Source organism: Mauremys mutica, chromosome 9 (assembly GCF_020497125.1).
Source record: "Mauremys mutica isolate MM-2020 ecotype Southern chromosome 9, ASM2049712v1, whole genome shotgun sequence".
Taxonomy (NCBI): domain Eukaryota; kingdom Metazoa; phylum Chordata; order Testudines; family Geoemydidae; genus Mauremys; species Mauremys mutica.
Window position 1 is genome coordinate 71,026,726 of NC_059080.1, and position 23,758 is coordinate 71,050,483.

The window sequence follows — 23,758 nt, forward strand, 5'->3', positions numbered from 1 at the left end:
ACTGAGGTGGGTTGTGCAGGGCCAGCAATGTAAACAGATTGTTTATACTCTTCTTTTGAAGGTACAAAGTTATTAATAAGAAACCACATCTTTGGTTCTTTTTCTGGTGGCAGTTGCACACATTTTCCAAGCAGTAAATGGGAGTTATGTGAAACCCCATTCAGAATTATTTTTCCTGTCATCCATTATTAATCAACAAGGGTTCAGTCCTGTATACTTTTCCTTAAGCAAATAGTCATTACTTTGTGAGTGGTTTCATTGACTTCAGTGAAGTTACGCAAATGAATAAGGATTACTCCAGTGGGTAACAGTTTGCAGGATCAATTTTTCTCTGCAGTTGCATCTATACAAAAATGGCCATTATTCAGCATCATCCAAAACTCATTAAAATCTGTTCTGGACTAAAGTGCAACATCTATACTGTTATATTTTGCAGGCCTGGGTGGGTTTTTCACCAAACTCAGAGTGTCAGAGATTCTGAAATCTCCCAGCAGGATATTGCATAATCTGGGGCCAAGCTGCCAGAAGTTTCACATCCAGCGCTGAAAGTTTGTGTGCCTGACATGTGCAGATCATTGTTGGGTAGTGCTTCCTGAGAGCTCTGGGATGTCCGCTCAGTTCTAGACCATCCCTGATTTCATAATCTTCTCTTTTGACATAGTGTGAATTCCTCCCAACAACCAGAGTTTATCCCGAAATTGCATCAAACCCATGTTGTCTCACAGTATTTCTGTTGTAAATCCTATTCTAATCCTCTGTAATGTGATAACACTTTATTATCATTTAGAAAGGCAAGTTTAATGATTAGGTGCTCAGGTCCTATGGAAATGGGGCTATGTGAATACCTAGAGCCTAGTACCTATGATACTAGTTTACTATAATTATTCTGTTACAGCACCAGAACTAAATTATCCAACACCTGACATGAGAGAGCAATTGAGAAAAGGGCCAGGGGAATTTCAGACCTGAAACCTGCTCCAGATTTCATCATCACTATGTTTATAATTAACTCACTTTATTTGGCCTTAGTGCACTGAAGCAATCATAAACAGGCCGACTTGGAAATTACAGTAGGGAACTCCCCTTTCTGCTTCCCTTCTTCCTGGTCTACTATCCACCTTGCTAAAGAGTTTTATTTGCAGCAGCTCAGGGTGTGGAAGTGTGCAATAGAAACCAGCATACTGTGGAGATGAAGTAAACATATATAAATCCAATAAGCATTCTCTCTCTCTCTCTCCAGGAGGTCAGGTAAGGTGCTGCAGCCAAATCAGCTTGTCAGCAGGTTTTTCATCTTTATTTAGCATATAGGTCAAGTTATCACAACTGTGTATAATCAAGGGAGGTCATTAATAGATGTTACAAGTGTATAGTAACTCCAAAGAGCCTTTGTAGAGGTACATAGCTACACACTGTCAAACAAACTGATAGACATCATTAATACTCTCCTCCATCTCTCTCCTAAGAAGCTAAAGTAATGCAGAAGCCTCAGATCTGGATTATTTTTGTCTTGGGATTCTATAACGAGGCAAAGCAGTCAAGTATATTGCCCATGTTTTCAGAGGGACCTCAAACTGCTCTCTAAAATCACAAGTTCAGGCCTGTGCACTTATGTTTTTGCAAGTGCAGTTTTCCATGGGACTAAATATGGATTTGCCTACAGAAGCTGCATTTGTGTGTGCAAATAGATTAGTTACAGGTCTACCTAATTTGCCTATGTGAGCAACAAATTGTACATGAAAAATTACAGCCACAATTTCAGAAGTTGCTTTGGGAAGTTTGATGTTTAAATATATAGTTTGTCTTACAGAGACTGGAGGGATCAATGGTGGTATTTCTGATAGATCAGTTTTTACCAGTCTTACACAAAAGCAAGAATGCATGTGTGAGAGTTAGATGTATGAATTTAGAATCAGAAATTTGTGATGTTGGGTTTTCTTTCACCATGTCATTTTCTATAGTAAAAACTGAATCCTTGCCCATGATTAAAGAGAAGAAGTGGATCACATGGCAATAATGTGCTGGGGATCAAGGAATATTTCCAGCATTAGGGAGACAGGACGGGATTGTGAATTGTTCTGGGCAAGAGTCTCAAACTTGCTCGCCTCCCAACTGCCACAATCCTCTTCTGTTGTACCCCACTATTTACTTTAAAGTTGTTTACCCAACTGGAATGGGCTACTTTTTCTCTAATGCATTTTCCTCTTCTTAGAGCTCGAACTGAGTTGGTATAGGACATTAGCACTTATCGTCTGCATGTATTGCTATTCATTTTGACTCTGCATGGTGCAGAGGTATTGTTAGGGAGAGTCTGGGGATCTGTCCCATTCACCAACCCCCCTATTAGCCACTGGAACAAAAGAGAGAGGAAAGTTCAGAAGACACTGGAGAGTTGCAACCTATTAATCTGGTATGCCTTGGGGCAACAGCAAGGAAAATCAGAGTTCGGTACGGTCTGTGTGGGGAAAAGAGAGGAAAATGTGGAGTGAGGAAAGGGGAGAGACTATTCGGGAGGGAAAGTGGGGAGAGACAGATGAAGGAATTAAGGAAAGGGGAGAATAAGATGAGGGGGAGGGAAAGAGAAAAGGAGACCAAAAAAGGTAAAGAGAAAAAATTATAAAGAAAGAAAACAGAATAATGGTGACAAAATCTTGCAGAAATGAGAGAACAGAAGAAAATTAAGAAAGCAAGAGTGTGTGTGTGGGGGGAAAGGAATATAAAGAGTATGAACACCCATAGCTTGAAGGATGTAAAATTATCTTCTATTAATATTTTCTCATGTTTCTGTTAGAAAACAGACAAAAGGAGGAAGGGTTGGTTGAGGTGAGGGAATCCAGTTTAAGCCTGTGACGGACCCATGACGAAGGTGTTGGAGATAAGAGAGAACTTTGGGTTTGAGGTGAGAATGTGTGTGGGAAGGGTGAGGGGCTGAAAAGGGGAAAAGAGGGTCTTTTCATACAAGTATTTCTTACACAGTTCAAACACTACTTCCTCTTTTTGATAAGTTTCTGTTTGCATTGTTGAACTTTAAACCTCAGATAGTGCCAGATCTGTCCCACAACAGTACCTTGACGTGCTATTTACCTTGGCCTGCAGCTTCAATTCCCTTTTGTGTTGTTTCCAACACCGCTGACATTTCACAAATAAGTCACTGAAGTCATTAGAAATACCCTGCACACAAGTATACACCTTCAAAGGGCCATTTATCCTGATGGTGAGTCCCTGTATTGTGTTGATCTAAAGTGTTAGGTTAAACAAATGCCATATTGAAAAAAAATACATTACCAGGAAAGAGAATATTCTCCAGTGATAAATCTGATGGGTTGCTTAGTAGGCTTTGTTAGGAAATGTTTTAATTATTATTTACTCTGTACTGTTGATTTGCATGGCACTAATAGAGGAGTAAGAAGATAAGGTTTCTGATAAGATCAGGTGTTTAGGAAATGTCTAAAATAACTGAAGACTTCACTTTTCTATAATGAAAACTAGAAGGAAACGGAGTTAGGGGATGAGGATTGCTAGTTGAATACATAATGTTCAAAGTCTTTTGTAATAGCAGTGAACTTCTTGGACAAAGCAAAGATAGAATGGCTTATTCTGTTTAATATATTTATATAATGCCATCAATCCCAAAGTACTTTAAAAATGATCATGTCATATATACAGCACTATTGAAATCCAGTTCTGGGCTTCCATGCACCACATAAGAGAGAGTGGGGAATTTTGGCCAAGGATGCTGGAGCAAACACTACTGTACGTTCGTATGGAAATTGGGCAGGCCCTTCCATATCTAATAGTTAACTTAATGGAACTCAAGATTTCTATCGCAAAAGGATGAGTTGAATCAGCCTTACTAGGATATGAACCTGTGATTCCAGGCAATGTAGGTATTTTCAGCCTGAGTTTTAAACTACTAAGCCAGGGGTCGGTAACCTTTCAGACGTGGTGTGCTGAGTCTTCATTTATTCACTCTAAAAGGTTTTGTGTGCCGGTAATACATTTTAACGTTTTTAGAAGGTCTCTCTCTAAAAGTCTATAAACTATTGTTGTATGTAAAGTAAACAATTTTTAAAAAATGTTTAAGAAGCTTCATTTAAATTAAATTAAAATGCAGATCTTATCGGTTTAGTGCAGTGGTTCTTAATCTGGGGTGCATGCACCCCCAGGGGTAGGCTTGGTGCAAGGATATTTTGCGCCCAAGGCAAAACTTCCACCTTATGCCCCCCCACCCTTGCACTTGGTTCATTGAGAGCCCCCCCACGAGCCCTCCCCACTGGCTTTGCCGGGCTTGGGCCGCTGCAGCAGCTCGGCAGGGAGGAGCCGCCTTCTGGAGGCACTGGAGAGCCAGAGTGTCCCGCTTGCGGCAGCAGCGAGCCCCAACCATGGAGGAGCTGGCACGGTGCAGAGGGCAGTAGCCCTGCAAAGGTGGCGGCACCTTTAGTGGGGAGCAGCCACGCACCCCCGCCCCTCCTGCCCAGGCTGTGGCCTGGTGCCCACCCCCAGGGGGGCTCCTGCAGGCTGCAGTGGATGTATGTAGGTGCCAAACCCCATGTGCCCCCCTGGCTCCTCCCTTGCCTAGGGTTACCATATTTCAATAATCAAAAAAGAGGGGAGAGCCCTGCCCTAGCCCCGCCCCCATCCACTCCCTTCCACTTCCCACCCCAACTGCCCCTCCCAGAACCCCCTCAGCCCCCTCCCGCTCGTTGTCCCCTGACTGCCCCCTCCTGGGACCCCTGCCCCTAACTGCCCCCTAGAACTCCAGCCCTACCTAAGCCTCCCTGCTCCTTGTCCCCTGACTGCCCCAACCCTTATCCACACCCCTGCCCCCAGCAGACCCCCGGGACTCCCATGCTCCATCCAACCACTCCCCGCCCCATGACAGGACCCCCAGAACTCCTGACCCATCCAACCTTCCCCCTGCTCCCTGACTGCCCCCTGGGACTCCCCTTACCATGCCCATGCTGGTCAGACACTGGCTCCACCTGGGGGCAGAACACGCTGCCAGGCTGCTGTGTGCACAGCCCCTCCCCCGCAGAGTGCTGAGACAGCGGGAGGGGGGAGATGCGGGTGGGGCAGCGGCAGCTCACACTTCTGGGAGCTGCAGAACCCGAGCGCAGTGAGGGGGAGCCAGGGGGAGCGCCTGCTTGGGCTGCGGCCCAGTGCCCCCCCCGGGGCTCTTGCAGCCAATGCATACAGGCAGTGATCCCCATGCACCCCTTGGCTCCCCCCTCACCGTGCTCAGGCCCTGCGGCTCCCGAGAGTGTGAACTGCTGCCGCCTCTCCAACAGCAGGCTCAGGGCCCTGTGCCCTGGCGGCTCAGACTCCTGGGAGGCGCAGAACCCGAGCACGGTGAGGGGGAAAGACGGGGGGTGCGCCTGCCGCTGGTCTGGGGTCCTGGCCGCTGGCCCTGCTCAGCCTCCTGCTGGCCTGGGGTTCTGTTCACTCAGCCGGCAGCGAGCTGAGCAGGGCCGGAGGCCGGGACCCTGGCTGGCAGCCGCATGCCAGGCAAAATCGGCTCGCATGCCAAAGGTGGCACGTGTGCCGTAGGTTGCCAACCCCTGTACTAAGCCATCCCCGCCAGCATAAATAGTTGCAGTTGGGATGCAGATTTTGAATTAAAGGTTGAAACATGATTTGTTTCCATACCCAGTTTGCATATAGCTAACACTTGTTTGGTATAGTTATACGTGCTTTTTTGTGTGGTCAGTCCAGACTGCACAAGTTTTGTGCATTTGTTTCTTGTGCTAAGGTAGAATGAAGGTGCAAAGCTCATTAACAAGCATCATTAACAAGTATTAGTGTTCTAAGTCTTTAGGCTTCATGGAATGTTCCAAATAGAATTTCCTTTCCTTTGATTAATTGGCCCTAGAGAGGTGGCTTGGGAGAGATCTGGGTAGTGACTACTGGTAAAACAAACACAAAAACAAATAAAAACCCTAGCAGATTCATACAGGAAAGTATGTGCAAATTTCATGAAAGCTATGTGACTACCATTAAAAAAAAAGATCTGCAGAATCCTATGAAACACAGCAAACTTTGTTGCATGTACCTGCTCCTTGTCAGTACCTGCCATTATCCCAACCCTTGAATACAGGGCTGTTTGGTGGTTCACAGATAGGTGGCATATTTAGGTCCCTCCATGGTTATTAGCGAGATGATCAGGGATGCAACCTCATGCTCTGGTTGTCCCTAACCTCTGACTGCCGTAAGCTGGGAATGGACGACAGGATATGGATTACTCGATTGCCTGTTCTGGTGATTCCCTCCAAAGCCCCTGTTGGAAGACAGGATGTTGGGCTAGTTGGACCATTGGTCTGACCTGGTATGGCTGTTCTTATGTTAAACAATCCAATCTGCCTAAAGATTTGGTAAGTGTTGCCATCTGGATTTATATCCTCTCAAGTGCAGTGTCCAAGCTGCAATTTTAGTAAAACTACATCATAGTATTGATTAGTGCTGATCGATATAACACCCCAGGGAGGGAGCATTTTCAGCAAGAGTAGTAATATTGTTTTATTTTCATCGCACCTGATTGAGACCCATAAAGCACTTATGTTTCAGAGATCATCATAGCTGTGATCCCTTTGCCTGGCATATTGCTGTGCTGACTGCTGGTCAGAGCATTGCTACACACACAAAGATCCCCACACACATTGCAAAGCTACCATAATGCAGTCTAGGATCTGCCCTGCTATGGATGGTAATAGTATGTTATTGGCCCAATGAAAGAGAAAGCATTCACATTAGCAATGAGCAGACATTTAAAAAAAGAAAAATGGAAGCCTTAAAAAAATATGCTGGAGAGGGTGCAGCTTTTCAGATTTAAAAAAAAAATGCTCATGGAAGGTGATGGATTGATAGCCCTGGAGAATGGAAGGACTGTATCCCATGATCAGGATAAGCATGCAACTTTCTTCAAATGTTACTCTGTGCCTGCCAAAATCTCTTACTTTTAACTTGGAGAGAGCATCTCTTCAGATAACACTGTAGTCTAGTCTGCATGCCAATACAGTGTTCTCTGCTACTGAACATATCAGCTGTGGTGGGATACCACTGAGGTGGATGCCTAGTGACTGGGAAATGGACGGAGACCACTAAATTAATGTAACATGCCTTCCAGTGTCATTTGGCAATGTAACAGCTTTCAGTAATAACTCACTCGTATTGGATTTATTTTGTACTGGTGACGTAGGCACTCTGCAGGACACTCGCCAAATGCTTTTCAGGTTTTATTTGCTCCATGTGGATATTCATGAGCCATTGAAATATATAGTGTGACTAGACATGGAACGATGGTAGGATACAATTATTATTTATTGAGCTCCAAACATAAATGAAGACATAATGTACAAGTTACTTTCAATCTAAATCTGATTCAGGTAGAACAGTTTATACAAACAAACAGGCAGAAGATAAAGGCTGTGTTGTAAGGCAAAACTGAACTCTAAACAGAGTCAGACCTTTTCAAAAATTAGGTTTATTAAATTAGAACTCGGCAAACAAAGACACAGCTCCTATTTGTAACAGCCTTTCGCATTTTCCTCATCTTGCAACTCACTCACCCCCACAAAGTACTCATGTGCTTCACCCACAGAACTATATGCAAGAACAACTTGTATTTCCTTTTTTTTTTTTTTTTTGGCCTGAATTTTCTCTCTAACCTAGTTAGAGAAAAAATCCCCAAAGAGCTCTGCTGCCTATGACAACAGCATGGGGCAGGTTAACTTGAAGAAGTGGCTGGCACAATGGAACTGCTGAGGGAAAACCCCATGATGAAAAATGGAACGCACCCAAAGGTGAATTCCCAGCTGGCATTATAAGAAGGCTGTCTGAAGCCAAAGTCAGTAGATCAGAGCAGCCAGTTTTCTGATACATTTGAAGTGTAGACTATAGTAAAACCTTACTAAACTAAAAATGACCAACTTCATCAGCAGAAGCTTGATCCTGGCTTCTTTGATGGGGCTGCTGCTATTGTACCTGTCTGGCACTTCTGAAGGTGAGTGATCTTTGATTGTTTCATTCCTCTGATTTGATTTCATGGGCTCAGAATATTGCCCTGGAGCATGTCAAGCAAACCGAGGTGTGCCTGTAGGGTGGTAGGAGGTGTCCCAGAAAATTCAAGTATATGGTGGGCAGGACTTTCCTTCCAATTCCAGTGGAATTCAGTGTTCAGAGATTTGTCAATGTTGTATCCTGGGCAGGATTAAATTATTGTCCTAACTTTATTTTTCTCATCCCTAAATAAATATTCCCTTTTTTCCCCTCCATTTCAGCACAAAACAACCAAGATTGCTGCCTCTCTTACTCCAAAGTACGGCTGCCTCGAGGAGTCATAAAGGGCTATACAGAACAGCTATCCAGTGAAGTGTGTGACATCAGTGCTATCATGTAAGTTACTAGTCGGAAGAAATTCAGTCACATGATCAGTACTTTCACTGCCAGGCAAGAATTAGCGTTTGGACTTTTGTGTGATTGGAAACAGAAAAAGATAAAGACAGTTTATAAACTGTCTTTATCTTTTTCAAAAGGAAAGTTGTCCTATAAAGTTCACTTAATATACAAATACTCTTAGGTTTTATAATGTACTATTAGGAAGGGACCATTAACTCACATTCTTACAGGATGTCTGTACAAAATAAATACAAACCTCTCTGTTTAGGAATCTAAGAAATGTCACATGGGATCAGACTAGTGGTCCATTTAATCTAGATTGATTTAGCCTCCAACAATGGTTTCAAAAGAACATTTAACACCCCTCCCCTCCATCCCATCCCATAAGGGACACTTAAGCAATACTGTTCTTGTGGGGGAAGTTTCTTTCCAACTCAAAGTAGTTAGTGGAGCTCTTATATCCTGAAACATGAGGGTTGAGATCCCTCATATTTTTTATACCATCTAGTTTAATTGTAGCTCTTCCCACAATTCCAAGAAATATCTAATTGTTGTTTGTATTCAGTTCTTTGCCTCAACATCTGGTACCAATGAGTTCAACATAATTGTGCACTATGTTTAAAAAATATAGAAATCAATTTTCATCAGTTTTAATCGTTGCCTTTTAATTTAATTGGATGTCTCCTTGTGCCCATAGTATGAATGAGGATGAAAAGGAGCGCCTAATTCGCCTCCTCTATGAAACCTGCTGCTGCTTTGTATGGAGCAGCCATAGAATATGTTTTTATTCTGCTCACTGTAGTCCTAAGGGATTTAATAGAAGGAAGTAACTATAATTGTTTACCATACTTTTCCTTCCAGTTTTCACACAAAGAATGGAATGAAAGCTTGTGCAAATCCAGAAGACCGCTGGGTGAAGAAGCATCTTCTTTGGCTGAGGTAGGAATAGTTTAAAACCTATTAACCTGGTCACAACAGAATGTGTCTGAGTATCCACTGGCAGTAACAGAGCTATATTTTTGCTGGCATTGAGGGGACCAGCTATGCACATGTAGAATACATTTTTGAAAATGTGTGAGTTTCTCTTCCCTCCCTTCTCCTGCTGGACCCGGTTGAAAAATTTTTAAGCCCTCATAGTGCTAGGCATAGGGATAGAAGTTTCATATGCTGGCATCTCCCACATGAGAGACCCTGTTATTGACTGATAGCAAGAGCTGTACTGGGGGGAGAGAAATCCAAAATTCACACCATGGCTGAAGTGGTTCCCTACTGTTTATTCATGTGTTCTCTTTGTTTTTTATAGCCATAAACTCAAGAAGATGTCACTGTAATGTGGGTTTTGAAATGGAACTAGAAACCGAGGTGGCTGCAGAACCTAAACTAGGTTGGAATCATCTTTGTACACGATGTGTGCTTACTGACCATTATTCCTGGCTTCTTTGGAACCATTGAACTACTGAAGTTGATTCACATTGCATCATTTGTTTGCTTGACTTAAGCATTTTGTTAAAGTTACTTTTTTCTTTTCTAATATACAATATTTGATTACTATATAAAGAAGAAAACTGTTTTAAACTATTATACAAAATATGTGCCCTATCGGGTTTAGAGCATTTGGATGTCATTTTGTGCTATTTTGCACAAGTAAAATAGATAATTTATTATATTTATTGTTACATCATAGGCATTTTTTGTGCCAAAAGCTGTTCCCTTTTAATTCTAAGTAATGTAATCAAGAACAAATGGATTAAATGTTTTTAGACTACTGTAAAAACGTGCTTGAGGGAAAGTGGAATTTGTGGAAACTTTAAAAATGACATTAAAAATCCAAAATGAGACTTGTTTTGTTGGCAATGTATTGTATACCCTGGAAATCAAAAGCCCTTGTGTTCCAGAACATCAAGACCAGACCATTCTTTACCTATCCGGCATCTGTAAATGACAATGGATGCCTCTTTTGTTTCACTCTACATTTGCATTAGGAAAGTTGTAGACATCATGGTATATATGAACTCTCTCCCACCTCCTGGGGGGGGGGGGGGCAGAAGCAGCTATCTACAGCATATTAGTTCCATGTGACCAGCTGTTCTTGGTCTGATCTTGCCTGAGTCAAATTGAGAGAGTTCCTCTGCCAGTCCCTAAATATATTTAGGAGGAAAAAAAACACCTCAGGGATGGAGGCTACCATCGATCTTTGCTTCTTGATAATGTAATGGGGATGCTGCCACACCCCCGACAAGGCTTTGAAAACCAAACCAGCCAAATATCAAAAAGCATGTGTAACTGGTCACCTTTTTAGTCCAAGCAGCAACTCTTCAGAGCTGGCTTTCTGGGAGGCACCAGGCTTCAATCCACCAAAGATATAAGCACATGTATAACTTTATGCACCGGAGCAGTCCCACCTGCCTGGCTTTCTGCTATAGTTTAAAAAAAGCAGTGCACATATCTTCACAAGATAGTCTCATGGCTTGTTCGCTGGTTGAGGGTGGGTGGCAAGACCTATTCTCAGTGGATTGACCAGGAAGCAGTCTCTTTGAAGAGCACTTTGCAGAGATTTCTTCTCGTTTAGCTCACTCCCACAGGTTAGCCATGCTGCAGTGGGCTACCGGGCGCTGTGCTATGAACTGCTTACAGGAAGAGACCCATGTACCACTCAAGGGCTTAGGCAAGGGCATCAGTTACTAAATGAGTAATAATCCAATTATATGTTGACACAAGCCATGTTCAGTGATTTATTAATTTATTTTGAGATATAATTATAAGCATCTTTCTTGGGCTCTGAGCACATTCACAATAATTATAATACAGTTGCCATTAGTTAGAGCCCATCATGCCCTTAACTTGTTAAAAGGCTGAGTAAGAATGGTTATGTAGACAAGGCCTATATGACTATAACAGTCCTTGACAGGAGCCTCTGTTGGACTTCAGTGGTGGTGGGATAATTCTTCCCAAGGTGTGGAAACTCTCTGCTTTAAGGGGCAAATCCTGTTGATATTAGTATCAAATTCCCATTGAACTCATTGGGGGATCACAAGTTACTGGGGCCAGATGCAGGAATTGCTGGGTGAAATCTACGGCCTGCTCTATTCAGAGATCTCCTGTATTTCAATCTTCTTAGAAGCTAGAAAAGATTATCAGAATGGTCCCTTCTGGCTATAAATGAGTCTGTCACCACGATCTGGTTCTAACTTACTACTATTAAGAAATCCATCTTCATTGTTGACTTTGAATTTTTGGTTTACTTAAAAGATCCTTTGTTTTTTTCTTCATTATATTTCTAGTTCCTATTTTTAATTAAGTCTTATCTGAACTCTGTCTAGACTTTTCCTTTCTAACAGTTTCCTTTGGTTAATTTAATCACTGTTTCATTTCCCCATCTCCCTTTATGTCCTCTGCTTCCTTTCCTGAATGCTAATCTTTTCTCTCAATCCGGATCTGTTCCCTCTTGGCCACCAAAATAGCATCACACCCCCCTCTCCCTGAATTTCGGACTTTTGACTAAATATTACCTCAGAGATTCCTTTACAGTATTTAAATCACCAGGAGCATCTGGTGGCAGTTTGACACTTCTCCTCCAAGTCTGTTATTGGTCATTACCCTTTGTTTAAAGCTCTTTAGCCAGATTTCAGTTCCCATTACAGTGGCTTTATCCAAGCCTATTTGAATGATGTTTTCAGCTTCAATTTCATGGGGTTCCATATTCAAAGTTTTACTAAAATCCAAATTGTATGTACTTGTTACTGTTTTCTTTTAATCTGTTTTTAAATGGCTCCCAAGTATAGGTTGGATACATTTTAAACCACAAAATTAATTGTCTGTGATTCTAAAGGAGATGGGATCCAAGAAAGGGAACTGAGATCCCTAGTTTTCCCCTCACAGCAAGGTACCAATGACTGAGACAAGGGCTGTTACTGCTTTTAGTGAACATCCTCATGATGATTTTATTATCTATTTTAGTCTATAGAAGTTCTTATAGTGCCCTCATTACTAGAGTAGCGCATTAAGCATTGCAACTAACATCTGTCATGGGTAGTTTTGTTCTCTCACCTCCTCCGCGATAGAGAATTGAGAGGCAGAGAAAGGCTTCATTAAATATCATTTTTGGAGGCCATCCCAATGTAGGAGTTTCCTGAACCAGAGCTACCAGAATTACAGTTATCATGAGGAGTTATTGTTCACTGTTTTCAGGATAGGGACAGTATCTTCCTGTGTGTTTGTACAGCATCTTTTAGTACAATGATGCCTCACTCTTGACCAAGCACTTGAGTGCTGTGGTAGCTGTACAAATAATAAACAACAGAAGCTGTGGGTGCTCAGCACTTCTGAGAAAACAAGCCATTTAGTTGCCTACATATGGAGTTAGGTGCATAACTTTAGGCACCTCAGCTGCAGCCAAATGCTGCTTGGAGTTGAGGAAGGAACACAAGGGGTGCCCATTGTGCTGGTGGTCATCCTGGCCTCATCTCTGGAATAAAGTAAAATTGGGTTGCTTTATGCTGGTTGCCTATGGCCCAAGTAGCCTGGGATTGGCAACTATATGAGTGGTAATCCTCAAGGAGTTGCTTAAACTGGTTTTAGGGCTGTTTTTTCCCATTGGATTTAAAAGCTCTCAGTGGGTTAATCCCACCTCGCTCCTTTTCAGAGTGTACCCTAACTAGCCACATTCCGTGCAGAGTTCTAACCCTTGCTAATGTGAGAGTAAGACAAACGAGAGAACATGCCAACAGTGATACTTGGAGCTGTACAGGAAGACACTATTTCCGACCCAAGCAGCTTAGATACAAAGAAGGGACCTAGAACAAAGTGACCCAGATGTGTTTGGGGAGGGCTCATTGGAGAAGTATGTTTTGAGCGAGTATTTGAATGAAGAGGGGGAGAATATTTGGTGCCTGAGAACAGAGTTCCAAATATAAGGAGTGGCCTGGATGAAGGCACGGAGGCCAGCATGGAGATGGGGCAAATAGAAAGAAGGCTTGGGAGGAAGGATGGGCAGCCAGAGGGAGAACAGGAGAAATAAGAGGAGCAATGTTGGGTGGGGGGGAAGTTTGCACAGGACCTTGACGGGGAGAGAAAGACGTGTGAGCTTTCTGTGGAAGAGGTGTCCAGGGAAAGGCATTCAAAGCAGTGATGTCATGACCCAACTAGAGGTTTGTGAAAATTTAGCAAACAGAGCACTAGCTCATTTCGGTGTGGTCTCTCTGTCTCGTCTGCTGTCACTCACGGCTACACACCCACAAGGGCTCAGGTGCTTTACCCACATAACCATGAGCTCACAGGGTTTTTTATTTCCTTCTCAGCTTAATTTGTTTTCCATCCTTATTGGAGAAAAAAGTCCCCAGAGAGTTGATGCCTATGACATCATGAAGGAGGTTAACCAGCCGAAAGGAACGGTTGAAGGAAATACCCTCCGGAAGGAGAGTGGAACACACCTTTGTAGGACTTTCCTGAGGTCATGAGCAGACATTATAAGCAGGTTGTCCATGGCCAAAGCAGTCAGTTCAGAGCAGCTGATTTTCTGATATACCTTAAGTGAAGCTTTAAGTAAACTCAACTATTGAGCTGAAAATGACAGGCTTTAGCAGCACGAGCTTTATCCTGGCTTCTTTGGTGGGGCTGCTGTGCCTCTTCTGCACTTCTGAGGGTGAGTAATATTTGCTTTTGGGGCCACATGTCTAGAGGCAGAAATATCGGTAGGGAGTGTGATAATTACATTAAGTAATTTAAGCTGTGAGGGTAGCAGCATGTCTCCTAGGGCATTACACTATTCTGCAGGGCTCTCCCCTCCCCGCTTCTTTCTTTAATTTTATTTTGTAATGAAAAGTGCCAGAGAACAGGTATAGCATGAAAGGTAGCTGTGCAAACTTTTCAGCCAGACTCAACCGATTCTGGGCATCACCTCTTAGGTATTGTAGCTCAATCTCTGTGCATAATTAATCTTAGTCACCACTGCTGACAATGCCAGCTGAGGTGTCAGTACTGAACTCTGTGGGGTTTATTTGCTGCTATTTTTACTTATATATATTTTAAATGATGAGCTTTCCTATCGCTACAGATCTGGCTTAGCCCCACTAAAGGGATCATCACACATCGTTAATTTGAGGTCTTTGTCCCACCTACAGGATGAACATTAATTCTATTTCACTCATTTGTAACACATTTTTCCCCATTCCAGCCCAAAGCAACCAAGACTGCTGCCTCAACTACATGAGAACTGAGCTACCTCGTCGGGCCATCAATGGCTACACGGAGCAGTTATCAAATGAAGTCTGTGACATCGGTGCTATCATGTAAGTTACCAGCTGAAAGAGATTTAGTTGCAATGGACCGACTATCTGTACTTATGCCACAAGACTTGGTCTTTTAACCTACACTAAAGGGGAAATGGCTTTAATCATAAATAAACTTTATTTCCTTACTTGGATCTATGAAATCAAATCCTATAAAATTCATTTAAAGTAGAAATAACTGTTTTACCTATAGGACATAAATATTAGGAAAGTGCTTGACTCACATTCTCATGCAGTATCTGTATGCTGTACATTTAAGTCCCAAGTGTTTTGAAATGCTAAGCAAAGATACAGACAATGGCAAAGGTGCTCCATGCTGGCACTATAAGACATACTTCATATTACTGGAAAATGAATTTCTGTGAAATAGTGATCATTATTCTGAATTGTCCTTTCACAGTTAAACTGATCTCTTCTGCCTCTACTTTTGAGTTGAGTACCCATATGATGCATTTTGTTCTATTGAATTAGTGTTCTGTTGAATGCAGTTCTTTATGGCTCAATAGCAGAACCTTATTGTCATTATTCCCTCTACCTTTTCTTCCAGTTTCCACACAAAGAGTGGGTTGAAAGCATGTGCAAATCCAGAAGACAACTGGGTGAAGAAGCGTCTTCTTTGGCTGAGGTAGGAATACCTTCAAATCTATTAGCTAGGCCAAACCTGAGTGTGACTAAGTATCCACTGACAGTGGCAGATCTAAGCTCTTACAGGGGACTGGGTGTACAAGCCTGGCTGGGCACATTTTGAAAACGTGTCTTTCTCTTTTTGCTTTTCTTGTGCAGAGGAGAAGGGGGTGTTGGGAGCACATTTGTTTTAAGACTGATAGGGTCAGGATGGAGACAGGTGTTCCATTTGCCTCTAACCCCAGATAGGATAATGCCATAGATTGCAAATACTGTAATGGAGAAGAGAAATGCAAATTTCAAATCTTTAGCTAAATTAGTTGCTGATGTAAATACATGCAACACAACTGAGTGCTGAGGAGCTGCACCTGTTTATACCAGCAATGCATTTGGCCCTCTGACTAAAGTAGTACCTGAAGCTTATCCATGCTTTTTCTCTATATTTTTACAGCAAAAAGCTCAAGAAGATGTCAATGTAAGACAGTTTCTGAACTGGAACTAGACAGAGAGGTGGGCTGCAGAACCTAAGCTAGGTTAGAATTGTCTCATTGTACACTGTTGTGTGCTTGCTATCTACTTATTGCTGGCTTCTTCGGAACCATTGAACTACTGAAGTTGATTCATATTGCATCACTTGTTTGCTTGACTTAAGCACTGTGTAAAAGTTTTTTTCTTTGCTACCATATACATTACATGTTTGATTACTGTGTAAAATAGAATATGATGCACATGTATTGGGTACTGTGTGCCCTACTGGGTTTAATGTACAGTGTATTCGTGCACATTAGCAGAAATAAAACAGGGTATTCTGTTCATTTCATTTTTTTGTCTAAAAGAGTTTCCCATAATTTCTGGTGGTGCTGAAAAATAACATAGGCTAAAGTGAATATTTAATATAAAGACAATGGATGAAACATAAATATTTACTCCTGAGGGAATTCTGCACCACTGCACATGCGCAGAATTTATGTCCCCCACAGATTTCTTTGCTTCCCCACAGAAAAATGACTTTCTGACTGGGAAGCAAAGGAAAGCCACAAAAGCAGTCATGTGACCCTTCCCACCAGTATGTTTTGGGTGTCCAGGGCAACTGGCAGAGAGGTAAATCACTTTGGGGCAGGACTGGGGAGGACTGGGCTGGTGGCTCCTACCCTGCTAGATCCGGCTGGGCTGCTAGATCTGGCTGGGGAGGACAGGACTTCCTTTTCCCCTGCATGGCATCCAGGGCTGGGTCAGACCCCCCAATTTCTCCCCAGGCTGCAGGGAGCTTTGAAAACTCTCCCCCACCTGCTTCCTGCACCCATCGCTCCTCAGTTGCAGGGGGAGGGATCACTGTATGTAGAGCTGCTCCCCCATCCACCCAACCCCTGTGCATCCAGACTCCCTCATACCCAGACCCTCTCGCTGAGCCTCACCCCCAGCATTCAGAATCCCCCATTATGAGCCCCACTCCTCCTGCACTTGGATCACTGTGATGAGTACCCGGATCCCCACCCCACTGAGCCCCAACCAGCTGCACTCGGTTCCCCCGCCCCAGCATCTGGACCTGCAACTAAGCCCCCCACATCCAGATCCTCCTGCCAAGCTCTATATCCTCCACACCCAGAGCCCCACCACCTGCTGAGCCCCAACCACCTTCACCTGGACCCCCCCTGCAGAGTCTCATTACTGTTGCACCCAGAACCCCCCCAGTAAGACCCGTGCATCCAGATCCCCCACTGAGCCACCCGCCCCCAGATTGCCACACACACAACCCTCTCAACCCACAGCTGGATCCCCCCTACTAAGCCCCTCTATACTTGGATCCTGCCTTGCTGAGCCTGCCTACCCACACCTGGTGCACTTGGCATGGAAGGGCAGGGTACTGGGGTGTTTCTGGGGCAGGCCTGGTCCTTGTGCTGTGTCAGGGTTGGGTGCAGCCTCACTGCAGAGTCTGTGTCTCCGGGGGGAGCTGCACAGTGATCTCCCACCTCTGCGCAGCCAGTGGCCTGTGCTCCCCACTGACACACTGGAGCCTCCACATTTATTTGACAAACAAAATTTGTAGAATTTTAAAATATTGTGTGCAGAATTTTTTTTTTTTGGCACAGAATGCCCTCAGTAGTAGGTATTGTATGTTTAAAATGCAAAGGTTTGAGAGGGAAAACATGGTGATCGTGAATGTGATAATAAAACATTGCATTAGCTACCCCCTCCCCAAAAGCTGCTGATATGAATACATACTCCTGAAATAAAACATTTTTTGTTCATGAATATCCAGATCACTGTTCCTGTGCTCCTGGAATTATACTTCTCATTGCCATGCATCCAGAAGTGTAAATTAAAAACAATGGCTCCCCCTCCCCTTACCCACTCTGTTTGCCTCATGAAGGCAGTGGACATCGGGAGTGGGGGGAATCTTACAGAAGAACTGATGTCTACTGTATATTTGTTCCACATAACAAATTGTTCTGAGCACAATTGTGCCTCAGTCAAACAGAGGGAGTTTATCTGTTACCATATTTGGTTTGTATCACAAAAGTTCAGGAATGAGAAGCACAGCAGATCTTTACATGCACTATCAGCCGAGAGGCTATGGTGTGACTAGCCATGGAAATAGTTACCTGCCCATCACAAGAGGTGGTCCCTGAAGGTGGGTGTTGAAGTACAGCTTGTGCTGTACCTGTTCTGTGGATAGAAGACTTCTATTCCTGGGCCAGTTAATCAGGCTAAATGCTAACCGTCATATGGAGAAGTGCAAGAGGACTTCCTGTGGTGCGGCCACTAGTTCCCCACTAAGCATGTTCATGCTACCTATATAATCTATGTTATTAGTACAGTAAGGAGCCCAATCTTTCTTTTCCCACATGGAAGAACAATACAAAATGTTATTGCCCTGTGGACTGCGCAGGTCACCTCAGAGCCTCCAGTGGGCTGTTCATATGGCTTCTCTGACTGATCAGTCAGTGTTGCCAACTCTTATGATTGCATTGAGTCTCTCAATATTTGGTATGTTTCTTAAAGCCCCAGCTCCTGGAATCCTTTGATTACATGAGAATCTCAACTTTCATTTTCTTTAAAAAGTGATTTTTTTTCTAGCCCTCATGGTTGCAGAGAAAAGCCTGAAAACATGACTTGAAATCAAAAGGCAAATAAAAAGAACCCAAAATGTATTATTTTAAGCCAATCTCATGATTTGTGGGGAGGGGGAGCCTGACTCAAGATTTTTGAACACTTGAGGTTGGCAATACTGCAGTTCCAAGGTAATGTCCCTAAAATGGAGCAATTTGCAACAGACACCACTTGCAGTCATAGGATATGATGACTTGAGCTATCAGATACAGTAGAACCATATCAGGGTTACAAATGCAGAGTTACAAACTGACCAGTCAACCACACAGCTCATTTGGAACTGGAAGTAAACAATCAGCTAAAAGCAGAGAGAGAGAGAAAAAAAGCTAATACTGTACAATTCTGTTAAATGTAAACTACTAAAAAAAAATAAAGGGAAAGCAGAATTTTTCTTCTGCATAGTAAAGTTTCAAAGCTGTATTAAGTCAATGTTCAGCTGTAAACTTTTGAAAGAACAACCATGACATTTTGTTCAGTTACATACATTTCAGAGTTACGAACAACCTTCATTCTTGAGGTGTTCATACCTTTGAGGTTCTACTGTAGTCAAAACATTGCAGTCACAGTTCATAAGTAGCTTTGCCTATTTTTCCCTTCTCTGTGCCTAGTGGAGATGGACCCAATTGCCAACAAATATTAGAGAAGAGTTTGCCTCTTGATGTTGTCATAGCCTGTTCAGATATCACAGTAACGGAAACTGATAGATACATAGATATCCTTAATTACAGAATGCTGACCCCTGTCCCTTGTAAGAAGGAAGAGAGTTAATACAGCATGAACACCACTAGAAAGTGTTTAGTTGAAGGATGCACTGACCCGAGTGTAACAAACATAACACATATGCCCTCAATACTGCCTGGGGCCTTTAGGCACTGTGTAATACAAATAATAATCTCTTCCATAGTGGAGTAATACCTGCCGTAAAGCCATGGGAAAAGAAAGTCCTTGGGTGTTGTGCACAATATCACCTTATTTCAAAGTCTAGCTTCTCATTCCCTTTTGGATGGTAGAGATAAGTAAAAATGTAGCTAATTCCTATGGTTACCAGGTTTCTTCTAAAATGAGTAGCTGCGAACTGTGCTCAAGTCTGCGGGTGGAAACAGCAGATAAATCGTTCATCAAGTATGCATACAATAACCTTTCAAGTGAAAGTAGATGTATGTGTCAACGTCTAGCCAGAAACAATCTCTTTGCACCACAGTAGGCTTGGTACAAGTCTAATGAAATCACCTATAAAGTGGGGAAATGGGAGCCTGAAAGATATAGAAAGAGACAGCCCTGCATCAGGAGAGCAGACGACATTAGCTTGGTAAACTTCACTTAGGGTGACCAGATGTCCCAATTTTATAGGGACAGTCCTGATTTTTGAGTCTTTTTCTTATATAGGCTCCTATTACCCTCCACCCCCTGTTCCAATTTTTCACACTTGCTCTCTGGTCACCCTAACTTCACTACTCACTCAAACATGGCAGTTCCTGGTTGCAGAAGGACTCTTTTTGATAGACCAGGATGTCAGAAATAGAAATCAAAATGGTCATGCATAGCTCCAAAAATGCCTGCTTTGGCACGCTACTCTATGGCTGTAACAGACTTAGTCAAAGTATGTATACACTCAAGAGCTGGTCAGAAAACAATTTCTGTTCTATGGGAAATTCTGACATTGATTTAATTCCCAAACAGAACAAAAAGTCAAAATTTCATAATTTTTCACAGGACAGAAATTCTGAATAATTTTGATTGAGACATTACAATATTTTGTTTTTAATATTTGAATCGTGCTTTGATAAAGTCAAAATGTAAAAACACTATAAAATTATACAAAAATAGATGAGTATAATCTATTACAATTGAGAATTTTATAGTATATTAAAATATTAATGAAATTTATCAAAATGATAGGAAAAAGTAAAAACCTATAGTTTTGACTATTGAAAATTTAATCACAGTTGACACATTTCCATTTTGATTTCAATGAAACTGCATTTTCTGACAGAAAACTATTTTGTTGAAAGTTTTTTGCCCTTTCATGAATCAGTTAGCTGTGGTGCCTCCCACAGGGGGGCTGCAGTTCTCATACTGCCAATGCATATGCAGGCAAAATACCCAGTGTGCATAATAACCATCTCTTTTCCTTATTTAGAAAGTGCATCAGGATTGCTCATTGACCATCATCTTCCCTGTTGTGGGCCCGCACAGGCTTCAACCATGGAATGGCTGAGCAAACACTCTGCAGATGGGCGTAGTGTGCCAGCCTTGCTATCCTGAGTGCGTAGCACCGAGCTCCCATTGAGCAGGATCCTCCATTCCTTTCTGATTTGGACCATAGAAGGAACAAGGGAGGAAGCTATGAATTATCATAGGAGGCGGTAAGTTATTTATTTTATTGATGGCCCAAAGCCTTCTCTGCTCCTTGCCCCTCTGCTTAGCAGCCAGGTGGGATTAAGAAAGTGGGGAAGCTTCCCTATATAAAAGCATCTAGAAAGGGAAGCTGCCTGAGAAATCAGGCAAAGAGGGAGGGAACTAGGAATTTGCTGAACTAGTCTGACTGGGTGGAGAAGGATGAACAAGTGTCCAGGGCAGGAGGAAGTGGGAAGAGCAGAAGGGGAAAGCATGACGTTCTTTTGAGAGGACTAGCTCTAGCTCATGCTAATTGCACCACACATGCACACGTTTACATGCACAGAAGAAGTTGGTTATGTTTTTCGTACACAAAGAGCAAACATATATTTTTAGACTTTTTTTAGATTAGAAGAAACAACAGCACATAAAAAACAGAAGTTGAGTGTCCAGAATGGAGCACAGTTTGTGTCCTGTGTACCATGCTATCAATTCTGATCCACATAATGGCAACTACCTATGCAGACAGCAGATGCCTAGAAATTGTAAGGTGCATTATATAGAAATGCAGCTGTTAATTATATAGCTACATATATCACAGGTTATAGCCATGATTCACATAGCTGAAATGTGAACAGACTTCCTGAATCTCTGATGGGGCACAAGGGAAGTGTTTGTTTGTGTGTGTGTTTAGAGGGCACTGGGAGTGGGGAATTCCATTCCTAAACAAACAGCACTATAAATTTCCTTGGACAAAACTCCCTCTGGCCATTTTAGTTAACCAGGCAGAAATACGGAAGTGTCATTATGCAATCTTTCTGAATTCATATGGGAGGGGACAACATACAGATAAAGAAGGAAGGGGATGGCCCATCATGTTCTTCCACTATGGCTACTAACACCCCCCCTCCACCCCCGAAAAAGCTCATTACACCCATGACTAACACAGCAGAAATAGGAAGTGGCTTTTTTAAATCTTCCCCTTGCTCAATTTACCCTAGGGATTTCATGATTTAGTTCAGAATACCACAGAGTGACCTACTTGACAGCAAGTGGGTCATGATACAACTTTAAATCAGGAAGCCTAAAAACCACTCTTCTCTACAAGCAAGGTTAGATTTGAGTAAGAAACACTTTCTTCTTTTCCCTTAGAGTGACACTTTGGCTTAAGTACAGAGAGATTTTTTGTAATGTGAACTGAACTGGTAGAGAGTTAAAGAGGTACGGGGCCTCAGGGGGATATTGCTCATTGTAGTTGCATTATTTCCCCCTCATACAGTCAAATTCAGTTGGTTCCCAGTGCTCTAGATGGGTTTATTGCAGCCTATCAAAGGTTTTTAAATACTGACAGGTGACAAGGCTTATCAAGCTTTTTGCCTTTCCTGAAGCACTGCTAACACAGGCTAAAATGCAAAAGCTGTGCACAAGAAGTTAATCTTGCATGCTGATAATGTCGATACTTTTGATCTCTCTGCATAACAGCTGATCGCTTCATCCATAGATTAAAACTAGTTCAAGGTTGTCTCAGCAGTGCATAGTTCCTTCCAGTGTAGGTATTTTAAATTTCGAGCAATGTATGTGGGTCTTTTGAAACTGGCTTTATATACCAAGAGGCTCTCTGCCAGTGGTTCTCAAACTTTTGTAGTGGTGACCCCTTTCACACAGCAAGCCTCTGAGTGTGACCACCTCTTTATAAATTAAAAACACTTTAACACCATTATAAATGCTGGAGGCAAAGCAGGGTTTGGGGTGGAGACTGACAGCTCGCGACACCCCATGTAATAACCTCGCAACCCCCTGAGGGGTCCCAACCCCCAGTTTGAGAACTTCTGCTCTCTGCAGACACTTAAAACCCCATGGCACTGAGTTTGCCAAGTGTTTCTAGCTAATATTTCTCCTCCTAATATTGTGCATTAGTTGGCTATTGCCCTCCACCCAGGGGTGAAAGTAAGGCGATATGGGCTGGTACGCCGTACCGGTAAAAAGTGGCTGCCGGTACTGGCCTGTACGCAGCTGACATTAAAGGGCTGCTGCGGCAGTGCTTTAAGCAGGGTCCTTAAAGCGCTGCCGTGGCAAAGGACCCTGCTTAAAGCGCTGCAGTAGCGGTGGCCAGAGTCCCAGGCCCTTTAAATCACCACTGAAGCCCTGGGTAGTGCGGGCAACACAGATGGGCTGGCTGGGGGACACTGATCCCCAGCCCCGCCCCTTCTGCCTGAGGCCCCGCCCCTTCTGGGGGCCCGGAGCCAGCCCCGTACCAGTAAGCATTGAATGTTACTTTCACTCCTGCCTCTACTCCACAGGTGGCTGCATTTTTGAAATGCTATATGCATACAGTACTGTCCCCAACACAAACTTCAGTTAGCTGAGCTGTGTGCTGAGTAGTTCCAGCCTGTGGAGTAGCAGTGAAGATGTTCCTGGTTAGTTAGGGTTCTTCTAGTTACTAATGTTTGTTTTGTTTGTTGTTTTTGTTTTTCTCAGGCCAATCTAGCCCCTGATGTGACAAATCAACTATTCCATCTAGCTAATCTCCCTCAATCCTAAAATTTTAGATTGTAATACCAATGGCATTGAATCCCCTGTTAACTTTTGCATAGACATATGACACACAGCATCTTGAAACAAGCATATTTCTCAAGAATAACACAGTAATGAGGGGACAACAGAATGAGAATGATTCAAAAAAGGTCCGAGATGTTTGCATTATATGATTTCAATGGAGTTCCAAATACTCCTGAATTTACACCATTGGAAGAGAAGAATTAGGCCCTCAGTGTTAACAAATTCGGGAGGTATCTATAAGTGGGTGTGTTGGGGAGAGCAGAATGGGAGGCGTTAATCTGGGAAACTGTTGTTTATTTCAATATTGAAACAACATTTCTATTGAAAGGATAGCAAAAATGTTTAAATGTAAAAATGCAAACGTGGATAGAATACAACTGATAAGTAAATAGAAAGGGCTGTTGAGAACCTAGGGGACATAGAGGCTGTTCAAAGAAAGTTCACTCTATACA

The 23,758-nt window shown here is 42.8% G+C and overlaps 2 protein-coding genes across 6 annotated transcripts; both read left to right on the forward strand.

Moving 5' to 3' along the window:
- Nucleotides 1-1,097: 1,097 nt before the first annotated feature.
- LOC123378002 (C-C motif chemokine 20-like) lies at nucleotides 1,098-10,226 on the forward strand. Of its 5 annotated transcripts, XM_045031445.1 has the most exons (7): nucleotides 1,239-2,407; nucleotides 2,789-2,896; nucleotides 3,664-3,880; nucleotides 7,932-7,993; nucleotides 8,271-8,385; nucleotides 9,250-9,327; nucleotides 9,692-10,226. In XM_045031445.1, the coding sequence occupies exons 4-7, from the start codon at nucleotides 7,954-7,956 to the stop codon at nucleotides 9,717-9,719; spliced, it is 261 nt and encodes an 86-aa protein (XP_044887380.1). In that variant the 5' UTR covers nucleotides 1,239-2,407; nucleotides 2,789-2,896; nucleotides 3,664-3,880; nucleotides 7,932-7,953; the 3' UTR covers nucleotides 9,720-10,226. The 5 variants fall into 5 exon arrangements, with proteins under 5 accessions (XP_044887379.1, XP_044887380.1, XP_044887382.1 ...); XM_045031444.1 differs by lacking the exon at nucleotides 3,664-3,880 and having other exon boundaries at nucleotides 1,098-1,248; XM_045031447.1 differs by lacking the exon at nucleotides 3,664-3,880 and having other exon boundaries at nucleotides 1,255-2,407; nucleotides 7,929-7,993.
- Nucleotides 10,227-13,851: 3,625 nt separating this feature from the next.
- LOC123377977 (C-C motif chemokine 20-like) lies at nucleotides 13,852-16,093 on the forward strand. Its single transcript, XM_045031393.1, has 4 exons — nucleotides 13,852-14,029; nucleotides 14,561-14,675; nucleotides 15,223-15,300; nucleotides 15,751-16,093. Exons 1-4 carry the CDS (start codon nucleotides 13,954-13,956, stop codon nucleotides 15,776-15,778), a joined length of 297 nt encoding a protein of 98 aa, XP_044887328.1. The 5' UTR covers nucleotides 13,852-13,953; the 3' UTR covers nucleotides 15,779-16,093.
- The last annotated feature ends 7,665 nt before the right edge of the window (nucleotides 16,094-23,758 follow it).